The sequence below is a fragment of the Poeciliopsis prolifica genome, unplaced genomic scaffold, assembly GCF_027474105.1.
Source record: "Poeciliopsis prolifica strain line A6 unplaced genomic scaffold, Auburn_PproV2 SCAFFOLD015, whole genome shotgun sequence".
Taxonomy (NCBI): Eukaryota; Metazoa; Chordata; class Actinopteri; order Cyprinodontiformes; family Poeciliidae; genus Poeciliopsis; species Poeciliopsis prolifica.
The window spans coordinates 7,747,224-7,768,491 of NW_026562390.1; the positions used below are offsets into that span (position 1 = coordinate 7,747,224).

Here is a 21,268-nt window from a genome sequence, read left to right on the forward strand (position 1 = left end):
AAGCTATGATTTCATGCAGGATGTCTCTTCTTTTCTCCTGAGAACTTCACTTCCTGCAGCCCCCCTCCTCTCCTCCCATGTCAATGTTTGACTGTTTTAATGATTTTGTTTATTCTTGGCTGAGAGTGGAGAGCGCTGTCATAAAAAGTTTCAGGAAACCTGACATCCAACATCACACATAGAGCTATTTCTGCTGTTAGTCCCAAACCCACTAATATGCACATAGACACACATGTTGCACAGTCAGTGGATTTGCTTTTTTCTGGGTCACAGAGTTCAGAGAAACTGGAATTTCTGCACAGACTTCAGGGATCAAACATGCCAAGAAAAGAATATCTCTGGCCCGCCTCAGTTTCCTGACTCTGTGACGTCTGAGAGGGGAAAAGGGGGGCGAATGAGATCCCCTTTGCTATCTGTTGAGACTGAGCCTACTTCTGCGCCTCCCACCTCATTTTCCAGTAGTCAACAGGAAGGCCAGAGAGAGTGGTCACAGTCTGCAGGAGAGGAAGGACGTCCAGGGTCCAGCTGCACGGGTAGTGAGAACAAAGGCAAAGGAATGAGCAACAGCCAGAAAGAAGTGAAGAAAGTCCAGTCAGTTTATCTGCAAAATTTGGAAAGACTTAACAAAGGGACAAAGTCTGAGAAAAAGAGTTGGAACCCCAAAGAAGAAGATTTTTCTGTGAAAGCAGCAATGGAAAAGCTGCGACCTTCTCCCAAAGCTGGCCAAGTTGCCAAAAGCTCAGCAAACAGAATCAGCAGAGATCTGACCTGCTCCATATGCTTGGATCTTTTCAAGCAGCCAGTTTCCCTGCCTTGCGATCACACTTTCTGCCAGGGATGCATTGAGGGCTACTGGACGGGGCCACGGGGTCCGGGCCAGGGGGGCACGGGCTCCTGCCCTCAGTGCAGGAAGGTGTACCCTGGGAAGAGCTACCGGCCCAACCGCATCGTTGCCAACATTGTGGAGAGTTACTGTCACGGTCTGGAGGAGAGCGGGAGCGCGGGATACCTGGCAGATGCAGGGTGTGCAGAGAGGGCTCCTGCTCCCGTCCCACGCTGCAGCAGGCACAGGGAGGAGCTGAAGCTGTACTGCGAGGAGGACCAGGAGCTGGTGTGTTTGGTGTGTGGCGTGTCCCAAGAGCACAGGAATCACACTATGATGTGTGTCCAGGAGGCTGAGCAGAAATACAGGGTGAGTTCCTCTCTGATCGCATCTTTCTGCAAGAAATGTTTCAGGCTGCTATTATTCAAGTTTATCTGGAATAGTAGGGTCCAGGTTTGCATGCAATAAATCTGGTGGGAAATACTTTGTAGGTACCAGTACAGTATGTAGTGAAGCATGTCTCTTTTTTTTTCCCTGTCAGGTTTCCAGTTTGTTGATGTCTCTGATATTCAACCCCCCCACAAAAGCCAGTGAAAGTTGTGCCATTGTGTGAAAGTTGTTTTGCTGCGTTTCTCCTGCAGGGATTTCTCAACAGCTCGATGGATTCCTTGAAAGTGGAGCTCAACACGGCGCTGCAGTGTGACAGGGAGGTTGAAGATGAAGTTAAAAAGCTCAAGGTGGGATCAGGCACAAACGGAAAGAAAATCTTTCCAAGACACACAACAATCACTGATCAATACCCAGAGGATCATAAATTTTGGGGCTCTGCATCCAACCCAAAATTTCTTTAATGTATTTTAATAATGAAGGCTATAATCACAGAATAAAGCTTTCACCAGTCGTCGCACGCTGCCTTTCAGACTATTGGTGGAGATCATTCCAGTCAAAGTAATTATGAGTTAGCTCCTAAAATTGCTCACTTTTTGCCTTTTCACAAATAAAAATCTCAAATCTGAAACTGGGACTCAACTCAGATTTACTGAGTCAAAGTGTTTTACATTTGAACTACAGATGATCCAATGCAGTCCAGTTTTATTCGAAAACTTTGAAACTGGCTGTTAGTTTTGCAGCCAGTTAGCCTAGATGCTAACGTTAGCCTAGTTAGCAGCTTATGGTAGTTAACGGTTAAAATAATATTTTTCTGTCAGAAACAAAATATTTTAAAATACTAGAGGCTTAATTGATGCTTATAAAACATTTGTGATACACACATGGTTTGCATAAAGCCTTTCTGAGTTGAGTCCTGGCTAAAGTCTGTCTCTAACCCCAGGACCACACGGCCGACCTGAAGCAGCGCATCGAGGCCCAGTTCAGCGACCTGCACCAGTTCCTGTACCAGGAGGAAAAACTCCTCCAGGTGAAGCTGAAGACGGAGGAGCGCAGGGAGCTGATCCGCCTGGACGAGCACAAGGCCCTGCTGTGCGTGGAGATCTCCCGCCTGCAGAGGGCCGTCCACGAGATAGAGGACAAACTCAAAGAGCAGGACCCGTTCATCCTGCTCCGAGTGAGTTCAGCCACAGTGGAGGAGAGCTACTCATCTGGAAGTTATTACCAGCATGATGAGTCAGTGGAGAAAAATGCTGACCTGTTGGTTTCAATTGTTTTTGTTTTCTAAATCTGTTTTCGTAAAGGAGGTGGAATTTCATTTTGCCGAAACATTCACTTCTGCGAATCTGCTCTCACATTTCAAACATTCCAGATTTGATTGAGCAGAGTGTGTGTTTTATGTTTCTTAGAGGCCTTACACACCCATGAACCAACCATTTAAAAACAAAAGACTCTGGCACTCAGTGAGTTCAGACAGGATGCAGGCCAGTAATCTCTCTCTCTCATCTGGAGAATAAGGGACTTTAGCTCTATCTCTGGCTGCAGCTGCGGGACTTTCCCCAGGCCACAGAAATCCCGCAGGGTGGGACTGCATGAGCTCAGATGTTGATGTAATGTGGAAAAAAAGATTTCTCTACTTTCAAATCCAAAAGAAAATCTAATTACTGGTCTCCCTCTCTCTCTCTCTCTCTCTCTCTCTCTCTCTCTCTCTCTCTCTGTGTGTGTGTGTGTGTGTGTGTGTATGTGTGTGTGTGTGTGTGTGTGTGTGTGTGTGTGGTGTGTGTGTGTGTGTGTCTGTCGTCCTGTGCTTCTTGCTGCTCCTTGCGTTAGAGCATCAAAGCCCTTCCCCAGAGGTGAGTGTGAGAAACTTTAGGATGTGTTTTCCTTGGAAGGACGTGACTTTATTCCCTCCTTTCATTGCTTGATGTTGTTGGCAGGCCTTCTCTCAAATTTGAGAAACCGACTTTCACACCACCGAGTCTGTGTGAGGGCCGCTTTGCGGGGCCTCTGCAGTACAGAGTTTGGAAATCTATGAGGGGAAGCCTTTACCCAGGTACTGCATGCAACACATGGGCTCCTAAGCTGCTGCCCAGCACAGATATTCATCTTGAGAAGCAAGCTGAAATTACAGTGTCACACCTGCTTAAGCTTTTCTTTACTTACATGTTGCAACAGTAAAATACACTAAAAGATAGTCCTGTACATAAATCTGATTGGTTTAATATGCTCCCCAAAAATTACTATATCATTTTAATTTCCAAATACTTGAGTACTGTTAATATTCATTGAAATCCCCAAATTTTTATAATATTAATTTGTTATAAGCCTATAAATTGTATTTTAAGTGCAATGCAAAGTAACAATTGATTTAAAAAAGCAAATAAACAAAAAAAATTCTTTGGTCTGACAAAAAAATGTGGCCCTCTCTAAAATCTGACCCAGTTTCCGAGTTTTCCAACTAGGAAAATCAGAATTTTCAAATATATCTTTTCTTATTTTATTTTAAAATTATGCACTGTTATGTAAATTGCTTTAAAATAAAGTTTGAGGTTGCAATGTGACACAAAGTGAGAAAAGTTAGGGGATACAAATACCTCTCCAAGGCGCTGTGCCATATCCAATAATCTCCCTCTGTTTAGTTCCAGCAGCCATTACGTTTAACTCCAGCACCGCCAACCCGTGGCTCAGCCTGAGCTCTTCCCTCACCTGCGTCCGCTACCAGACCTTCAACCACACCGTGGAGGACAACCCCAACAGGTTCAACGCCGCCCTGTCGCTGCTCGCCAGTCAGGGCTTCACTCACGGCCGACACTACTGGGAGATCGAGGTCTACAGCAGCACGGTGTGGACGGTGGGGGTCGCCAGGGAGTCGGTTCCCAGAAAAGGAGTCATCAAGGCCCTCCCAGCCAACGGCTTCTGGACTCTCACCCTGTCTTATGGTGTCAGATACATGGCCGGCACATCTCCGCCAACTGTCCTGTGCCTGGAGGAGCCGCTGGCCCGGATTGGGGTGTACCTGGACTACAAACGGGGCCTGGTGTCCTTTTACAATGCAGAGAGCATGACCCACCTCTACACCTTCAGGGAGACCTTCACTGAGACTCTGTACCCTTACTTCAACCTCGGCTTCCTGGATAAAGTGCACGAAAATGAGCCTCTCAAGGTTTTCTTACCAAAGATCTAAACACGGGAATAAGAGTGAGCAAGTAAACATGCGTGAAGTTAAACATCAGGAAACTAATTGTTGCTTTGAACAGACAGTAATGTGCAAAAATCAAGAGTTTATATTTTTCTTGAAGTAGGCAAGACTTTCTCGTAAACCTTTTAAGCAGTTTCTACAAAACCTATAAGATATATCCCAAAAAATAAAGTCTAAATTATAAAATAGAATTTCAGATTCAAAAAGCTGATTTCATAGGAGATATTTGGTAAAAATCCAGCATACGGTGGATGATAAGCTGAAGAGTTCAAACTTCTTTCAGAGTTTGAACTTTTTCCTCATTGAAAAACGTTGGATTTTGTTCATCAGCGGCTGATAATTATTTTGTTCTATGCTTTTCTTAAAATTTCTTAAACATTAGCCAATTAGCAAAATATGGCCAAAGTTATTGAGAATTAACTAATGATCAACAGCATTTTAAAAGATAACAGGAGAGTCTGGCTCTTTGGAAAGAAAATGTAATGAAATCGTGTAGTTTCAAACTTTTATGCAATATTATATATGCAAAAAACATTTGTAAAATATTGTTGATTAATTATTTTTTTTTATGTATGCTAAACAATTTGAATTTAACACTATTCTGTATTATGAGTAGCATTTTCTGACACACTCGGTTGAGTTTGTAGGATGTTTTCTGCTCCCTGTTTTAGTTTTGAGAAGCTGTGCTTCAAACTGTGTATAATCACCTGACTGGGAATGGATGAAATCATTTCTCTCCTGCTCATCTGTACATATATATTTTAATTTTGAAGAGACATACGTGAAAATGTAAAATCTTTGTTTCTAAAATCATGATTGGCTTAATGCTTTGAAACCATGCACTGTGAAGCAGTTCCACCTTTAATTGGTGCCGTCAGAGTAAATTGAAAGGAATAAATGCTGCGTGAATGTCAGATGGAAATAAATTAAGAAATAATAGATAAAAGTTTTAAATAGCTGTAATTTGGTCTTACATGTTTTTTTCTCTTTGCCTCTGAAAGTAACTCAGGTTTTAAATGTGTCTGTTTCGCACATCCTATTATTTCTATATTTAATAATTTGATTCAAAAACTGATTCATGCAAAGCTCAATTTAGTCCACCTGCAGTGATTCCCACATTTCTCAGCTTGGTTAAAAAAATATATATGATGGTTTTTAAGTAAATTAACCTTTTATGTCAGTAGCATTTTCTATCTGTGAAATCTTTAGAGAAGTAAATCATTCAATATATGTATTTAGCACATGCATTCGAAGTGAGGGCAAATTCCAAATTGCAAAAATTACTTTAGCAACATTTCAAATTTCACATCTGCTATCCCAAGAAGTCCTGTGCAAATAAAGGTAATTGAAACCTTGTAGACTGTTAAAAATGTCCTAATCTTTGACTTTCTGTTTCCATTTGGTTGTGGCATGAAGCACAGAAGCAACTTTCTCTCAGCCACTCTTCAAAATGGAAAAGATAAGAAAGAAAACTAAGTAAGGAATATAAATGTGGATTTTTATAAATCAGGATTTAGCTACAGGAAAAAAGGCCAGCAGCTATATATGCACCTTTCAGAGAAACATTTGTATGGAACAACAATTTGAGGTCCTAAAAACTCGTTAGCTTATTTTCAAAACTTTCTGTTCACATTGTTAAGAGTGTAGCAAATGACTGTGGAGGATGCTATAGCAGTTATGCACTGAAAGCATGTTGCTAAACACTAATTACAGACATCAGACTGAACCATTTTCAGCAATTGCATTTATTTATTCATTTTTTTACTGCACAATCCATAAAGCTTTTTTTTCTTTCTCACAATTTGCCACTCATGTTCTCTTCAGCAGCTTCACGTTCTCTTTGTATTTGCAGCAGATGTCAGAACACAAGAGATAAAAAAAAGGAGATTGGAAATTTTGAGTAAATAAAATCTCTAAATATCTTTGATTATAAATATTAGTAACATATGTTTCATAATGACTCAGGCTTGTGAGTCGCATTGCATCCATTCACGTTAAAACGAACAAAAAACAAAAGAAATCCAGAAGATGATTAAATTCTCCCTTCAGTGTTTGCAAATCCTTAAAATTACATGATATTCTTAAAAGTTGATGTCTTCAGATGGTTTTATAAGTCTAGACTCACAGCAAACTATATTTCAATATGTACATTTTATATCTTAATCCAGTGTGTTTCTTTAACCAGTTTCTAAAAAGCGAAGTGGCCATTATGAATCCATAATTTCCTCTGAAACTGAACAACTCTGAATGCAAATACAGATTTCTCCATATGGTTTCAATTAGACTTACTGATGTAAAGTATGCGGGGTGGTGTTTGTGGTATCAAGCCGAGCATTTACCCGTCGCCTGGAAATGGGTGTGACCGTCCAAATGTTGGAGATGGGAGTCTGCGATTGGGCCTAGCTGCTGGTGTGTAGGGTGTCCTGGAACTTCGTGCTGGTGTAGCGTGCGTGGAAGCCTTTTTTACTGATGCTGTCGTCTGAGTGGAACTTCAAAACGATGGCGTCTCCGGCTGAGTAGACCTCCTCTGGAGCCTGAGGGAACCGAAAACCACAGATGTGTCATTTTAAAACTGCTCAGGCATCAAGAACAGGATCAGGATCGTTAGAGATCCTACCCCTGATCCACAGTATCGGCCCAGTCTGGGGGCCTTCATGTCAGCGCCGTCGTACAGCTCCAAATAATCATAGCCGCAGTCCGCCTCCTCCTCAATCTCAAACACTTGGAAGACAATCTCCACACCGTAGCCCTTCTCGGCGGTGAGCACCCACAGACAGTCGGAGCCGCCGGGGTAGTTGTTATCTCCAAACTGTGCATGAGAGTACAGGTCTTTTGTCTTGACCTCGACTTTAAGGCTTCCTCCGCATTCTGGGAATCCACAACCACAAAATTAGAGGGTCAAGACGAGAGGCTCTTAAAAGGGTGGAAAGAATGCAAAAAACACTTAAAATGTCACATTTCTGGCAACTCGTTTCCCCCAGCTACAATTTACCATTTCAGGCTTTTTAAGAGACCCTTAGATGTGCATTTTCCTCAAACAGCATCTTCTCAGCAATGACGGTATGTTAACAGTTTATTCTGCAGCCCTACAGTAGGTCACCACACTTACACTGACTTGAGAAAGTGTTTGTATCCATGAGCTTTTAGATTTTGTCAAACTTATTAATGTTTATAGTGATCAAAATAATGCAGAGCTTTCAAAAAACTTTTAGAAATGTGTAGTCAGCAGAAATGATTATGTTATTTTGGTCCTTTGACACTGTTGACTGAACAAAGTGTCAATCAACATTTTGTCTTTTTTTTTGTTAAGCACACCTGAATCAAAGTAACAGTTCATCATGATGTCATCAAGATGGTAAGGTTCCAAAATGCATTGCAGTTTGTGGTTGTAAAAAGAACAAATTTAAGAGTTCAGCATGTATTTTTTTCTTATCTTTCTGTTTTTCTCTAATTAACATAATTTCACTCAAATCTGTTGGTCGCTTTTTGATTATTATGCAGCTGTCATTTCAATTTATTGCCAATAAGTGGATGTGAGTAGATTTCTTTGCCCACCTGCTCTGTAAGAAGCCTCAAATCCTCTCTTTTGCACCGAGTTGTCAGAGAAAAAATGCAGGAACATCTTGTTGCTGCTGGATGTAACCGGATCGGGTGTTTTGGTGCCACAGAAGCGGCCCAGCGTCGGGGCACGAACATCTCCGCCATCAAAGATCTCCAGGTGATCATAAGCACACTCAAGATGAGCCTCCATGTCGACCTCGTTAAAAATCTGAGTGGGGGATTTTCAAAAAAGATTGTAAGTGCGTGTTTTCATTCACACCAAATCGCTGCGTCTGAGTTACGACCTACGAGTTTGATCCGATGGCCCGGTGTGGTGGACAGAGACCAGGTGCAGGCCTTCTTGCTGGGATACTTGTTGGGCCAGTTGGGACTGCTGATTGTGCCGGATACGGTGTTTACGAAGTGATCACACCCAGCTAAACAAAAACGAAACAGCATGTCAGGGGGAAATGGTAACGACTGGATCACATCATTTCTGATGGGAGAAACACCTTTTCCTCATTTCCGTAGGAGAGCTTAATTATCATATGAAGTAATGGGAAAAACCAAGAACACCTCATAATTAAACAGCTCATAAAAGCTACTTTATTCGTAATAACATGGAGTAGTTGTTTTCTGCTTTGAGAGAAAACATGGTGCAGAAAGTGCTTCTTTCTGCAAAACTCAGTTAACCCCTTATTATCTTAAGTTATTTAAAATGATGTCACTTATTTAGTTTTTGCTGTCAAGCAAATATTAAATTAAATGGAGATTGTTCTTTTAGAAGCAGCACAAAGCAAAGATACAAATTCTGGTTTGATGTAAATTTGCTAAATTAAACTGATTTTCCAGTCTGCAGTATTTAGATTGATTAGCTGTTTTTGATAAAGAGGTTTTGAAATTGAACTCTAACATACATTTCTGTACAGTCCATATTTACAGTGTCTCAATCACAGCCCAACTCTGAGAAAAATCTCACCAGGATGGATATGAATGATCCAGCATCTGTTGCATTAAGACCAGAAGATGTTTAAAGCAATTCAGCAATAATAGTCTAATCAGATCCGCACTGTGACTGCAAATGCTTCATTTTGTTCAACAAAAACAGAATAAATATTCATCTTAGCATAACAAGTTGATCTGAACTTGCCTACCTTCCTTGCAGTCGTGTTTATTATCGTGCAGCATAAACCCACTGCGGCACTGACACCTGTAGCTTCCAAAGGTGTTCACACATTGGTGCTGGCATCCTCCGTTACCTTTGGAGCACTCGTCTATATCTGTGGAGATTTTCAAAGACGTTTGCTGGACTTGCTTTTTCTTCAGCAGAGAAAAACATGTACAAACGAGCCAGACTTGGTGATGTTTTGGAGTTTAATGGAGGAACAGAAGTGAGAATCAGCATGACTTGTGTCAAGACTGAAAGACTAAGACTCATTTTGTTAACAAGAATGACAAAAAGTAAAGGTTGAAAAATAGAAATATATGGTTTTTATTACACCAGTGTAGAAAATGCAATATTCTTCAGACTACTCATTTTCAAATTAAAGCAGTAAAGAAGTTTGAATCTGAAAATACTTTAAGTTGATTCCTTACTAAATTGTGAATAATTATAAAATATCTTCGGCACACAAATTCCAATCTCTGCACAGGCAGAGTGTAATGTTTTTGTGGTATTTTCTTCAAGAAAATATTAAATTAAGTCGGTAAAGGTTTGCAGTATCGCATCAGGAATTTCTTATATTGACAGGCCGCTCACCAGAGAAGAAGTGGGCCTCGAAGCCCCTCTTGGACACGGTGTTGTCCGACTTGAACTCAATCCTCATGTTGTTCTGAAGGGAGGTGATAACGTCGGGTTTCTCTGTGCCACAGAACTTCCCGTGGATCTTGGAGTCGGCGCTCAGCCCACTGCGCACCTCGACGTAATCATACTTACACACCTGTTGTGAAACAACCACAGTCACGCTGCCTTAGCAAGAAAAGGTTTACATGCTGATCTGATCTGAACCCACGTCGTTTCCTTCTGTCTCAAAGCCATCAAACGTCAGGGTGATCCGGTACTGGACTGGTGCCACCAGTTGCCACACGCAGTTCTTGTTGTGGGGGTACTCTCTGGGCCAGCCTGGGGTGCTGAGGGAGCCATTCAGGCTGGTGATGAAGCCGCCACAGGCAGCTGCTGGAGGGAACGAAATAAGAAAAGGGATTTCAGAGGAAGAAATCATGCATAACAAAGTAAAAACAGTCACACAACCTTCAGAGGGAAGCAGCTGAATCAATGGCAAAGTTCAAACTCATGATAAAACTGATGAAAACATATCGATTAACTTCATGACAAGCAGAAAAACTGGTAAAACACACTGAGTACATTTTGATCAATATGTCTGTTTCCATTTCTATTCTTAAACAGAATTTGTTATGTAAATGAAGAATTTTTTTTGTCTTGCATGTTCAAACTAACATAAGTGGCACATATTTAAAACACTTCAAAATTCATTTTTTTATTTGGCATAATAATTAAAACCACATGCAAACTTTTGAAATGTAGACTCATGTAAATAACCTTTTTGCTGCTGCATTAAGGTCATTAAAAAACAAATAAATGTACACGCTGAAGGGATTTTTTGTTATTATCAAAGGTTTGGATAAACAAAACTATTGACTCTTGAGATACTGCAACAGGACAATACTGCCCCCTTGTGGATTTTAAGACAGTGCATTTCATTGCTTTGTACATGTGACAGTGCAATGACAATAAAGTTGAATTCTATTCTATTCTTTTCTAGTGTTGCTTTTATTAAAATATTACATTCTTTATTTAACTATGGATACTGTGGAACTATAATAGCTGTCAGAATAATATAGGAGGCTTCACTGGCAATAATTTTGTCAATTTTTTGACATATTAAGTGGTAATAAGTCTTCTTTTGAATTTTCTGTTTTTGCAAAACAAAGTAATGCATATATATGAAGTTAAAGTGTGAAGTTTATTTGCATTCAAGTGATTAATTTTACTTTCTTTATCGTTTTGAGAGATAAATTAAATAAGATTACACTCGGACCACTTTTGAAGACAATGTCTTCACTTTGATTTTGTTCTGACTGCTACTTTGAAAACAACACAGAAGCTATTAAAATAGAACAATATTGTGCATTGCTACATATTAGCTCATCAAAACAAATCCCACAAAAATATATTGATGTTTTTGGATTTTGCATTACAAATTGTGAAAACGTTCCAGGCTTATGATTACGTTTGCAAGGCAATGGGGATAAAAGTCCTCCAAATGAGACATTATGCCCTGTTTTGTTTGTAAAGCTCTCACCCTCACAGCTGTGCTTGTCTGCTGCCAACTCAAAACCGGGGTCACAGGCGCATCTGTAGCTGCCCAGCGTGTTCATGCAACGCTGCTCACAGTGGCCGTTGTCAGGTCTGGAGCACTCATCCATCTCTAAACAAAAAGAAAACTGGAGTCAGTGTCCATATGTCCTCCTCCATAAAAATTGTGGAGACACTTTGTTGCTGGAGGGAACAAAGAGTCTCTGACCTTTTAAAAAGCTGGCAGCAAACCCTGCCTTGTTGACCGAGCCGTCAGAGACAAATTTCAGCCAGAGCTGGTTGGAGCTGCTCTGGAGGTTCTCGGGTTTGTTGTAGCCACAGAACCGGCCGAGGAGTGGGCTGCTGTCCGAACCGCCATCTCTGACTTCCACGTAGTCGTAGCTGCAGGTGTTGTGTTTCTCAATCTGCAGTCAGGATATAAAAGATTGCTGCTGCTGTTCCGGTTCCTCACATATCATGCAAGAAATATGTCTTGTCTCCTTCTGAGGCGTAGTTTGACCTTTTGAGATCAAATTTATGTAACAAGCTTCTGCAAATAGACATTTTTGAATTATTTCTGGAAATAGCAGGTCTTGCAAATTCAAAGCAGCAAAATGTTTGCGATTTGTTTTTCACAGAGGCAGTCAACCTTTCTCAATTTGTAATATGATTTTTACCTCAAATGACTGAAAGGTGAGGCCAACTTGAAAACCTTCTGCCACTGTGATCTTCCACACGCACATTTTGTTGGGCTGGTAGTCATCAGGATAATTGGGGGACTGGATCTGGCCACTATCTCGCACCAACTCCCCGCCACAGATGGCTGCAGAGAGGTCAGATTCAGGACCGAATCAAATGCCAAAGTCAAACTAAAGGTTAACGGAGACAGAAGGTCCTGGTTCACCAGAACCATAACGTACTGAAGAACAGATTATGCTAATAACTTGTAACAGGAAAATAAGAAATTTTAAATATGCTTAATAAATATTTAATAACACTGTAAATAAAAGCAGATAGAGAAAATAGCTCAACTAGTTATACACTAACTTTCCAGCAGAGGGCACTGTAATGCCTGACAGGTTTAGTTTGAACGGCGGGATGCAAAACATGACTATTCATTCATTCATTCATTGTTCATCCCTTCGATTGTAGATAATGACCAGCAGTCATTTTACAGTAATTACCAGGGTTCTCAATTCAGATTTTAAAACCATTTTAACAAGTAAAAATATGAAAAATGGGGCAGACATTTGCATCCCTTTAAGTCTGACATCCTGAATAAAATATCTTAAGAACATGGAAATATAAAAACACTCCAGGAGTAGAAAGACAGTAAAAGTTTCATTTAACAGAAACTCGTTTGGTCATTTTTATATAGTTAGTCAAAAAATTTAAACATTGTTGCCTCTATATTTGGTATGGACTTCATCTTTAAAAAGTATTGTTAAAATGTATTCACATCAGTATTGCTCTTGTGTTTTACCTTCATAAGAAGCAGAGAAGCCTTTGCCCACCCAGCTGCTGCTGCTTCTAAATTCGATCCAAAGACGACTGTCGGTGGAGACGATCCGATCTGGAGTCGTGTCGCCACAAAAACGCCCTGAAGAGAACATTTCCCGTCAGGAAGAATTTCTCAGTGTAAGTTAGTACAAAAAAGACACAAAAAGCCTAAAACAGCTGCTAAGTATCAAGTTTCTAAAACAGGCATCAATCAGACCTTTCAGGGGAGCTTTTCTCCAGAATCCGTCTCGAACCTCGATGTGGTCGTACCAGCAGAGATGACTCCTGAAGAGATCCATGGAAGTGAAATTAAGGACAATCTGGGACACAGAGGAGAGATGCTGAGCATAACAGCATGTAAATATATCAGATTGAAATGTATACATCAAAATATTGATCCCAAATTCACACACCAAGGGTGTGAGACTCTGACCTAAATTAATTTCTTAAACAGTTCTTTCGTATTTCTGTTTTATCACACATGAATCAAATAATTAGTTCACTAGCAAGAGGCTGAAGAACTTGACAGCATGGTAAGGAGGTAATCTGATCATTTGATTAGGATGTGTTGAACCAGGGACATTCCTGAAAATTGCAGGATGCTGGACTTCAAGGATTGACTGATAAACAATATATATATATTTTTTACAGTAACTACTTAAATGTTTGGATATTCAGCAAATCCCACGTTTATTTGGACTTTTTCTCATCTTTTAAAGTTGTAGAATAGACAAACACTTATGTTAGAAAAATCTACATTTTCAGTTTATTTATTTAGTTGAGTAAATTCAGGTAAGAAAAAATGTTTTGCAATATTTTTTTGCATACTATGTTAATGCAATTAATGATAAATATTAGATATTAGCTCATTTAATCCCATGGCAATGATTGTCTGGACATTCTAAAAAAAAGAGATAATTTTATTAACATATAAAACAAAAATGACAAAATGTAAAGACGTTCTTAGAAATAGCTACTGCTGATATTGTGAGGACGATGTGAATACATGCATATTTTGATTGTAAGGAATAACTATGAGCTAAGCAACACTCCATCCTAGTGTTTGGTGTTGACGGTTTGGATGTTTATTCTGCTTCTTTTTATATAGCACAAATGCATCAGAGGCTTTGTGTATCCTGGATGTAAAGTTAAGTGGAAGGAAAAGGTGCAAACAAAAATTGGTTCACTTGCAGCAGGAAAAACTTGTACTGACTCTAAGAAAATGCAAACCACAACCACCTAAACTAGCAGAAATAGACTGCAAAGGTTCATCACCTTCAAGATGAGTTTCACCTATTCAAATTAATTACTGAAATAAATCTCATTTGGATGATTTGTTAAGATGCACCTCATTGGTCAACATATCATTTGGGTGACCTAAGCAATTGTAAAAGGTCTCCAATACTGACATGTTCATACTATTATTTTTATTTAATTTTCTTACCATTTATGCTTTTGTAAGTAGGTCAAATGATACAATTATTGCCAAGATATGTTTTTTTTGTACCAACATGAAATAAATCAGGCATGTTGTGTATTAAAGAGGTTCAATTATGAAATGCATGCACCCATTTTGCAGGGATAAGGTTTAAAAGTCACCTTTTCTCCTGGTGTGACAGAAATCCTCCAAACACAGTGAGTGTATGCTGAGTATCCGTTTGGAAAACCGGGAGAAGAAAGGTTTCCAGCACTGTCCTGCAGACTTTCCCCACACCCTGCCAAAAAAAGGAAATAAAAAGTTGTACACCAATTCACAAAGATGACAAGTCACAGACAAAATTATGACTTGTGGGGCATTATATCTTATTTATTTATGTCCTACTTGCACATTTGTAGAGTTTGCGGGCTTGAGCAATGTCTCCTTCGCTAAGTCTTTTCCTCTGTCCAATGGAGGGTCGAATACCGTTGACATCGTAACGAGGCAAGATGGTGTCCAAGAAGATGCTTCTGTTTCACACAAAGTACAAACCTGTTCATCCTTGCAGACTTTCAAAACATAAGGACCACATAGAAGTTAATTATTTAAACTAAATGAAGTTCTGTTTAGAGAGGCTCTCCTCCATGGATACAAACTCCAGTACTGAAATAAATATGTTATACTTGCATATCAGACTTTGTAGCTTTGAATTGTATCTTGTGAAGTTGTAAAATAGAATGGCTGATAATTTCTGCATTGTAAATCAGTGGTATACCCAGTTTGTGGTTGTAAATCAGGATGTTTATGTAACTGTTGATTTACATGAAATGAATGTATCACCTGAAATGGAAAATATTCTCATCAAAATTTGCTCTTCAGGTTGAAACTCAGAAGCAAGCGAGGAACCTGAGCACAGAGATTTACATGTAGCTTTTTGTTTTGTATTTGCAAAAAGACTAAAAAGAGGTAACTATTCTTCACTCATATAAATCCTTATCAATGGCTGCACAAACAAAATGTATTTACTAAACTTTTTGAATAATATGTCAATATATAATTGGGATTTTTTTTTCTTACCCAAACACATTCCCATCTAGACATACGCAAATCAGAAGTTTTCATTTCATTTTATTAAGGTTACAAAACTCTATTCATGAGCGCAAAATATTTATTCCTGGAATTGGTCAACAACTTTGTGAGCGCCTTGATACTTTCATTGATGGTAATAATCCCTTGCTGGGTTTACAGCGCCCGCTGTTGCTCAGATACCCTGGTGATGAAATGATGAATGACAGGCATGTGTAAACAGAGTGCTCTGAATGGGGCCGCTGGCCGGTGCCAGCCGGCTCAGTGGAGCCCGCTCCTGAATGCCAGAGAGAAAAGCCACTCCAGCCCCAAATTGTTCAACAAAGCCTGAACTGGTTGGACTTTTATTTAAATTGGCAAGCCGCCACGACCCGGAGCCCCGACGCAGTGACGGGGGTAAAACACCAAAGCAGAAACAGAGAGGAGCGACAGTATGCTCAAGAGAGAAAACATTTCTGTCACAACACAGCAGGTTCTTGATGGACTGATGGTGAAAAAGAGGGATAAACATCAGGTCTTATATTTAACTTAATGTCTCGTTAATAGAGTCGTTTTTGAGAAACCTTCAACGTTTTCTCATTTTGCCATGTAGCAGCTTCAAATGAATGATTACTTCAATTATTTTTACGTTACAAACAGAGAAAAACATGAAGGAAAAGGATCATGACAATCATGACAAGCAAAATACAAACAATGACAAGAGAAAATCAATTTGTCTACTTTGAATTTGTTTTCCGTATGATTTCAAGTGTTTCATGGCAAAATTTGCTAAATTGAAATGCAGAACAACTGTCTACTTTTCAAATTAATAAAGAACCAAACTTACGGCTGAGTAAGTTTGAAGAAGAGAAACAAAGCCCAAATGTCACAATCTAGAAAGATGGTTGAAACACTTCAACGTCAAATACTTTTGCAGAACACTGCAACAACTAACCATTAAAAAAAACACATGTTTTTATTTTAATGTCAGGCAGGTGAAGAAGTTTATTGATGACTGACTGTGAGTTAGAGGCAGGATACAGAGGAAAGAGTGAGTCACCATTAAATCAATAATTTCCTCAGAGAGCTGGTTTTATGACTTGTTAATGTGAAATGTTTCGAAATGAAAAGAAAATGTATGCTCAGCAAACCCAAATAACAGACAAGTTAAACATTAGGCGGTGGAGAAAAAGAAAGCAGAGGAAAATTGGCAACCCACCTGGAAAACGTGTTCCTTGCATAATGCATGATGCTGCCAAAGTCGTAGCCCTCCCCCAGAGAGTCCACCTCTCCAGGTTCCATCTTCAGGAAGTTATAGTCTTGACCTTTCGGTGGAAGTAGCACAGCATCAGCAAGCTGCATTTACAATTACAGAAACTTCTGTGTAGTAACACGGTTACTACCTTAGTACCTGGCTGGATGTTGTCTCTGACGATGCTTACGTGCTCGTCACGGTCAGGACGAGTGTGTTCGTGCCAGAAGCCGATCACGTGGCCGAGTTCATGAACCACGATGCCAAACTTATCGCAGTTCTTCCCAATGGAGATCGCCTGAGGCCCCCCGCCTCTCCTCCCCACGTAGGAGCAGCATCTGTAAAGCAGCAAAGTGTCCGCAGCCATCTTTAATTGCTTCTGAATGAGAATATGTAATGAATTTTCAAAAGGTCATTGATTTTCTGACATTTAACGAGAAGAATCTGTCAAGCCTATCAGCACAGTTTCACAAAAAAATACATGAAACATCATCTGTAGCCCACATCCGAAACAGATGTTATTGTCAGCAACCCCAGAAAACCAGGGGAAAACATGTCTCTGGGAGAGAAAGTGAATCAAAATGACTTTAAATATCTATATTTAGCATGGGAAGAGTTATGCCCTCTTGTGGCTGGTGAAGGTAACTTATGATTAAATGAGCACAGTCTGCAACCAAGAATATAATTTTTTTAGGTGGAAAAGTATTATAAAAGATAACACATGAAAGGTGTTTTTAGCATTACAGCACAGCAAGCCTCCGCGGGAAGTTTGCAAAGTAATATTTCACATACAGAGCTGTGGGAAAAGGACAGCCAGTTTGTACAACACAAAAAAAAAATATATATATATATATATATCAAGAGACATAAAGAGCAAAATGTGAAATAAAATTTGGCAGTTTTGGATGGAATAAATGAGAAAATCCCAACGGTATTTACATGGAATCAAAAACAGGTGTAAATGCTTGTAATGTTGCTTTTCTGGATGTTTACTCTGTTCAAACCACAGACATTTAGTCCATTGTGCTGAAGAGAGAGTAAACACATGATTAAAGAAAGTAGACATGCAGGAAATTTGAAGACGTTTCCTCCCAATCTGAGTTGGAGACTAAAGACTACAAGATGTTATTTCAGCTCAATGGGCAACACTATCAATTCGAGTTTTTACTTATGTTAAGCTATAAAATACACCTCTGTTGAAACGTTTTGTTTATCAAGCGAAACTTTTTTGTATTTCCCTGTAGTTGAATATTTAGTTTATATTCAATAGATGGGAAAGTGATTGTTGAATTCCCACATGTTCCATGTTTTATTTGGATACTGATTTATAAGTCAGCGGTTTATGATCTGTTTATTCAGTTTTTGCCCTAAATATTCAAAATCTTTATTGTTTTTCTTTATTATTGCTCATTGCAAACAGCTTCCTGCAGTTCAAAATATGCAAACTTAATGATAATATAATAACATTTTCTTTTTGAGGAGACAAACTGACTCATTAGCATGTTGCAACAACAATCTGCTCCTCGTAGAGTTTTAATTTGACAGTCACTTCATTGCTTTGTTGTTAAATAAGTTTTTGCTAAATCATTTTTAATAAATCATGTGCAAGTTTGGGTTTGAACAGTCAAGTTCCCAAAGTTGAGGTCTTTAAGTATGAACAAAGGATTTCTGTCTTCCCTTAAAGAACTTCATTTATTAAAATAAAACTGAATAGCATCTGTACACTTTGTTATATTTCAAATGTAAAATAAACTGCTTTAAAAATGCTCAAAACAGTCAAAAGTATTTATTTTATCAATACATAACAGCTGTTTTTGTCTCATCCATTTAAGTCTTTATAAACTACTCACCCACAAGGCCTGTAGGTAAAAATAATGTAGCTCTCTTCGGTTGTTCTCTCTGTGAATATGACACACGTATGTTTCTCCCAGTGGCGCATCGCTTGACGAAATATGGCGCGCTGGCTGCCTGAGAGGAAAGTCTGTAATTAGGTTTTGACAGATTTAGGTTGTCCAAGGTGAACGTTTGGAGGAGACGGAGGCGCGGCGTTCCTCTGCACTCACCACTGAAATTCCCACCGATCACATATGGGATGACGCCGTCCGGCCACACGCGCTCCGGCCTGGAGGTGGCTGCTCGCCTCTGCCTCTGTGGACTCACGCCGTCTGCAGCTCCGTCATTGGAAGAGGAATCACCGGCTGTGAAAAGCATGTGGAAATTTCATACATCATCTCGAATAGTTTGATCAGAATTACCAACTTCACAGAGAAATGTGCTTTTTCTTCCCTGTAAGGCGTACCTGAGTTTGTGTGGTTAACATGTTCTGTGTCAACGTCCTGGGTTACTTTAAACATATGAAGATCTTCTTCGTCCAGAGCAATGTCTCCCCAAAAGGCAGCTGTGCAAATTTAAAACATAAAGAAACTAGATGGGTCCCAACTTCTTGCATCACAAAAGCACAAGGTTTAATGTATTTAAATGAGATTTTACGAGACAGACACAAAGAATAAATGTTACAAAACCATATAGATGTGTTAGAAATATGATATACATTTGCAACACTTGTCAAGAATAAAGGATAATCAGAGTCTCGGCACCTTTCCATCTTGTTCCTATGCAGAAAATTATACTGGTGCAACAATAATCAAGTTTCAGCTGGTTTTCTCATTTTGAAAAAATAGCACAAATATGTAAATATTCAACTAAATTCATCCTATATAATTAAATGCTGCCTTGTCATTGATTCACATTAGAACATCAATTAAGATGACTGTGGCTAGAAAGGAGGAAGGGAAGATAAACATTGACCAAATATAGGAAAGGATTGTTAAGCATGTTGTGTTGCAGGAAACACAACCATTAGGAAAATCCGTCTGTGACAAAGTCTTAACCTTAATGCAAAAAACTGGTAAAGCAATTCTGATTAATGGTAAAAACATAACCAAATATTGTTTTTATTGTCTCAGTTATTCCTCTTCCACCCCTACATTAATTTTTTTACGAGAAATAAACAGTGTGTATGAATACTCATGTCTTCTAGTTTGTAGGGATGATTTCATATGAATTGAAAACCCTTTTTAAAGCCTGAACAGTCATTTATTTCTAAAGTGCTCTGGTTCGATTTTCAGGAACACTTTGCCTCTGAGTTACTCCATATGATCGCCTCCTTCTGCTGTACAAATGAGAGGATGTGGCCCGTCATATGGAGGCCTTTGAAGTCGACTCAGTCATGCAGAGGGTGACTGTAAATGACTGCCACACCCCTCCTGCAGCGCCTGAGCTCCGTGCCCCGCGGCCATGAGGGATTTCGCCGGCGTCCAGCCGAGGAACAGTGCTGGCACGGCCTCGGTGACCCGCCGTCTCCAGGCAACTGCCTCAAAGCGGAGGAGCCGTGCGTTTTGAAGGTTCCCAAAGTCACAATGAAAAAAAAAAAAGAAAAAACGAGAGGAAGAAGAAAGGAAACCAAACCTGCTGGAGGCCCTTGATTACTAGAGAATCGTTGGCCATGTTGGACGATGGAAACAAGTTGTTTTCTTGAATATGTCGACCTTTTGGCAAAGTGTTTTTTTTTTATTGTTGTTTTTAAAACGATCATACCCCATCAGAATAGGAAAGTATGTGTCATTTTTTAATTTATAATTAATATTTTATAAGTGTATTATGACTTTAAAATATGTTAATTCTGTTCTTAAGACAAAAAAGCCTTTAAGTCTTTTTGTATTATATCTGTTTCCGTCTCTAGTTAAGCCCAAAATTGCAGTAAATTTCTAACCAACATGTTTCTTCTGACTGGAAGCAACATTGACATTCTGGATTAGAGTTTAATCTGATGGAGATTAGGGTGATGGCAAGGAGGCTTTCCAATATGCTCTGGATTGATGCTCTGTACCTATAATAGATTATTGCTGGTCAGTGATTAAAAAAAGACTTTGAATACTGTAATGTTATGAATATTGAGATATGTTTGAAACAGCAATTTATCACTTTACTGTTGAAATAAAATCCAATTGCTTTCATTGGATAGATATATTTTTTTAAGTTCTCAACCTGTATAGTTGCATGAACTTTTGGTATAACGTTGAAAAAATCCACATGTTGTTAATTTAATTGAACATTCTTTTGTATTAAAGCAAACAGACACAGAATAAGTATTTCACAAAGAAAGCAATGAAAATCAGAATATCCTCACATTTTTGGAAAAAGTTTTAAATATTCTCATATCAGTTAAATCTGCCAGGTTCAATTAGTTTCTATATTTTATGTGGCACTTTGAATTAATCCATGTCCTTCTTTTCTTAGAGATAAGTTATATTAAAAAGTTTGAATTTTTTTTTTCACGTTGTAAATGTAAATATAACGTTTTGTCAAACACATTTATGGTGACTTATGACTTATTTGCAAACTCCAGAGTGGATCCATTTGAAGCCAAATGTAAACCTGCGTGCTGCCATCTCTGCAACATGCAGTGAAGCTTTTGCTATTTTCAGTCTCAACAGCAGGACTGCGCTTCAAACTGTCCAAAAAAAAAAAAAAAAAAAAAAACACCTTTTGTACAATTAAACACATGCAATCTTAGAGCAAATCTCACGGTACCTGCTTTGCACGGATCCTTGTAATCGACCGCATCCTCTGCGCTGAAGGAAACCGCAGCTTCTGCATCAGCCGCCAGAGAGACGCTCAGTCCGCACAGCAGGAGCAGCGCGGCTGGTGCCGCGTCCATCGTTACCTCGGACTAACAGGAGGACGACGCTGCTGAGAGACCGACGCGG

The 21,268-nt window shown here is 39.3% G+C and overlaps 2 protein-coding genes across 3 annotated transcripts; one reads left to right on the plus strand and one right to left on the minus strand.

The window, feature by feature from the left end:
* The first annotated feature begins 359 nt into the window (after nucleotides 1–359).
* Nucleotides 360–5,363, plus strand: trim69 (tripartite motif containing 69). Its single transcript, XM_055040339.1, has 6 exons — nucleotides 360–1,192; nucleotides 1,465–1,560; nucleotides 2,154–2,387; nucleotides 3,041–3,063; nucleotides 3,148–3,263; nucleotides 3,850–5,363. Exons 1-6 carry the CDS (start codon nucleotides 395–397, stop codon nucleotides 4,392–4,394), a joined length of 1,812 nt encoding a protein of 603 aa, XP_054896314.1. The 5' UTR covers nucleotides 360–394; the 3' UTR covers nucleotides 4,395–5,363.
* Nucleotides 5,364–6,136: 773 nt separating this feature from the next.
* LOC129366463 (bone morphogenetic protein 1-like) lies at nucleotides 6,137–21,245 on the minus strand. Of its 2 annotated transcripts, none has more exons than XM_055040336.1 (20): nucleotides 21,093–21,245; nucleotides 18,799–18,897; nucleotides 18,563–18,697; nucleotides 18,350–18,467; nucleotides 16,659–16,837; nucleotides 16,467–16,572; nucleotides 14,588–14,712; nucleotides 14,365–14,480; nucleotides 12,983–13,085; nucleotides 12,749–12,865; nucleotides 11,943–12,088; nucleotides 11,495–11,690; nucleotides 11,273–11,398; nucleotides 9,962–10,122; nucleotides 9,709–9,889; nucleotides 9,104–9,229; nucleotides 8,259–8,386; nucleotides 7,965–8,178; nucleotides 7,027–7,277; nucleotides 6,137–6,943 (listed from the first exon to the last, which is right to left on the minus strand). In XM_055040336.1, exons 1-20 carry the CDS (start codon nucleotides 21,217–21,219, stop codon nucleotides 6,809–6,811), a joined length of 2,889 nt encoding a protein of 962 aa, XP_054896311.1. In that variant the 5' UTR covers nucleotides 21,220–21,245; the 3' UTR covers nucleotides 6,137–6,808. The 2 variants fall into 2 exon arrangements, with proteins under 2 accessions (XP_054896311.1, XP_054896310.1); XM_055040335.1 differs by having other exon boundaries at nucleotides 9,962–10,125.
* Between the last annotated feature and the right edge of the window lie 23 nt (nucleotides 21,246–21,268).

Coding starts and splice junctions, on each gene's coding strand:
- LOC129366463 (XM_055040335.1), bottom strand. CDS start 21,219: ATGGACGCGGCACCAGCCGCGCTGCTCCTGCTGTGCGGACTGAGCGTC. Junction 13,086..14,364: donor CTGTCACACCAGGAGAAAAG/GTGACTTTTAAA, acceptor TCTGTGTCCCAG/ATTGTCCTTAATTTCACTTC. Junction 11,691..11,942: donor TCACCTTTCAGTCATTTGAG/GTAAAAATCATA, acceptor TCCTGACTGCAG/ATTGAGAAACACAACACCTG.
- trim69 (XM_055040339.1), top strand. CDS start 395: ATGAGATCCCCTTTGCTATCTGTTGAGACTGAGCCTACTTCTGCGCCT. Junction 2,388..3,040: donor ACCCGTTCATCCTGCTCCGA/GTGAGTTCAGCC, acceptor TCCTTGCGTTAG/AGCATCAAAGCCCTTCCCCA. Junction 3,264..3,849: donor GAGGGGAAGCCTTTACCCAG/GTACTGCATGCA, acceptor CCCTCTGTTTAG/TTCCAGCAGCCATTACGTTT.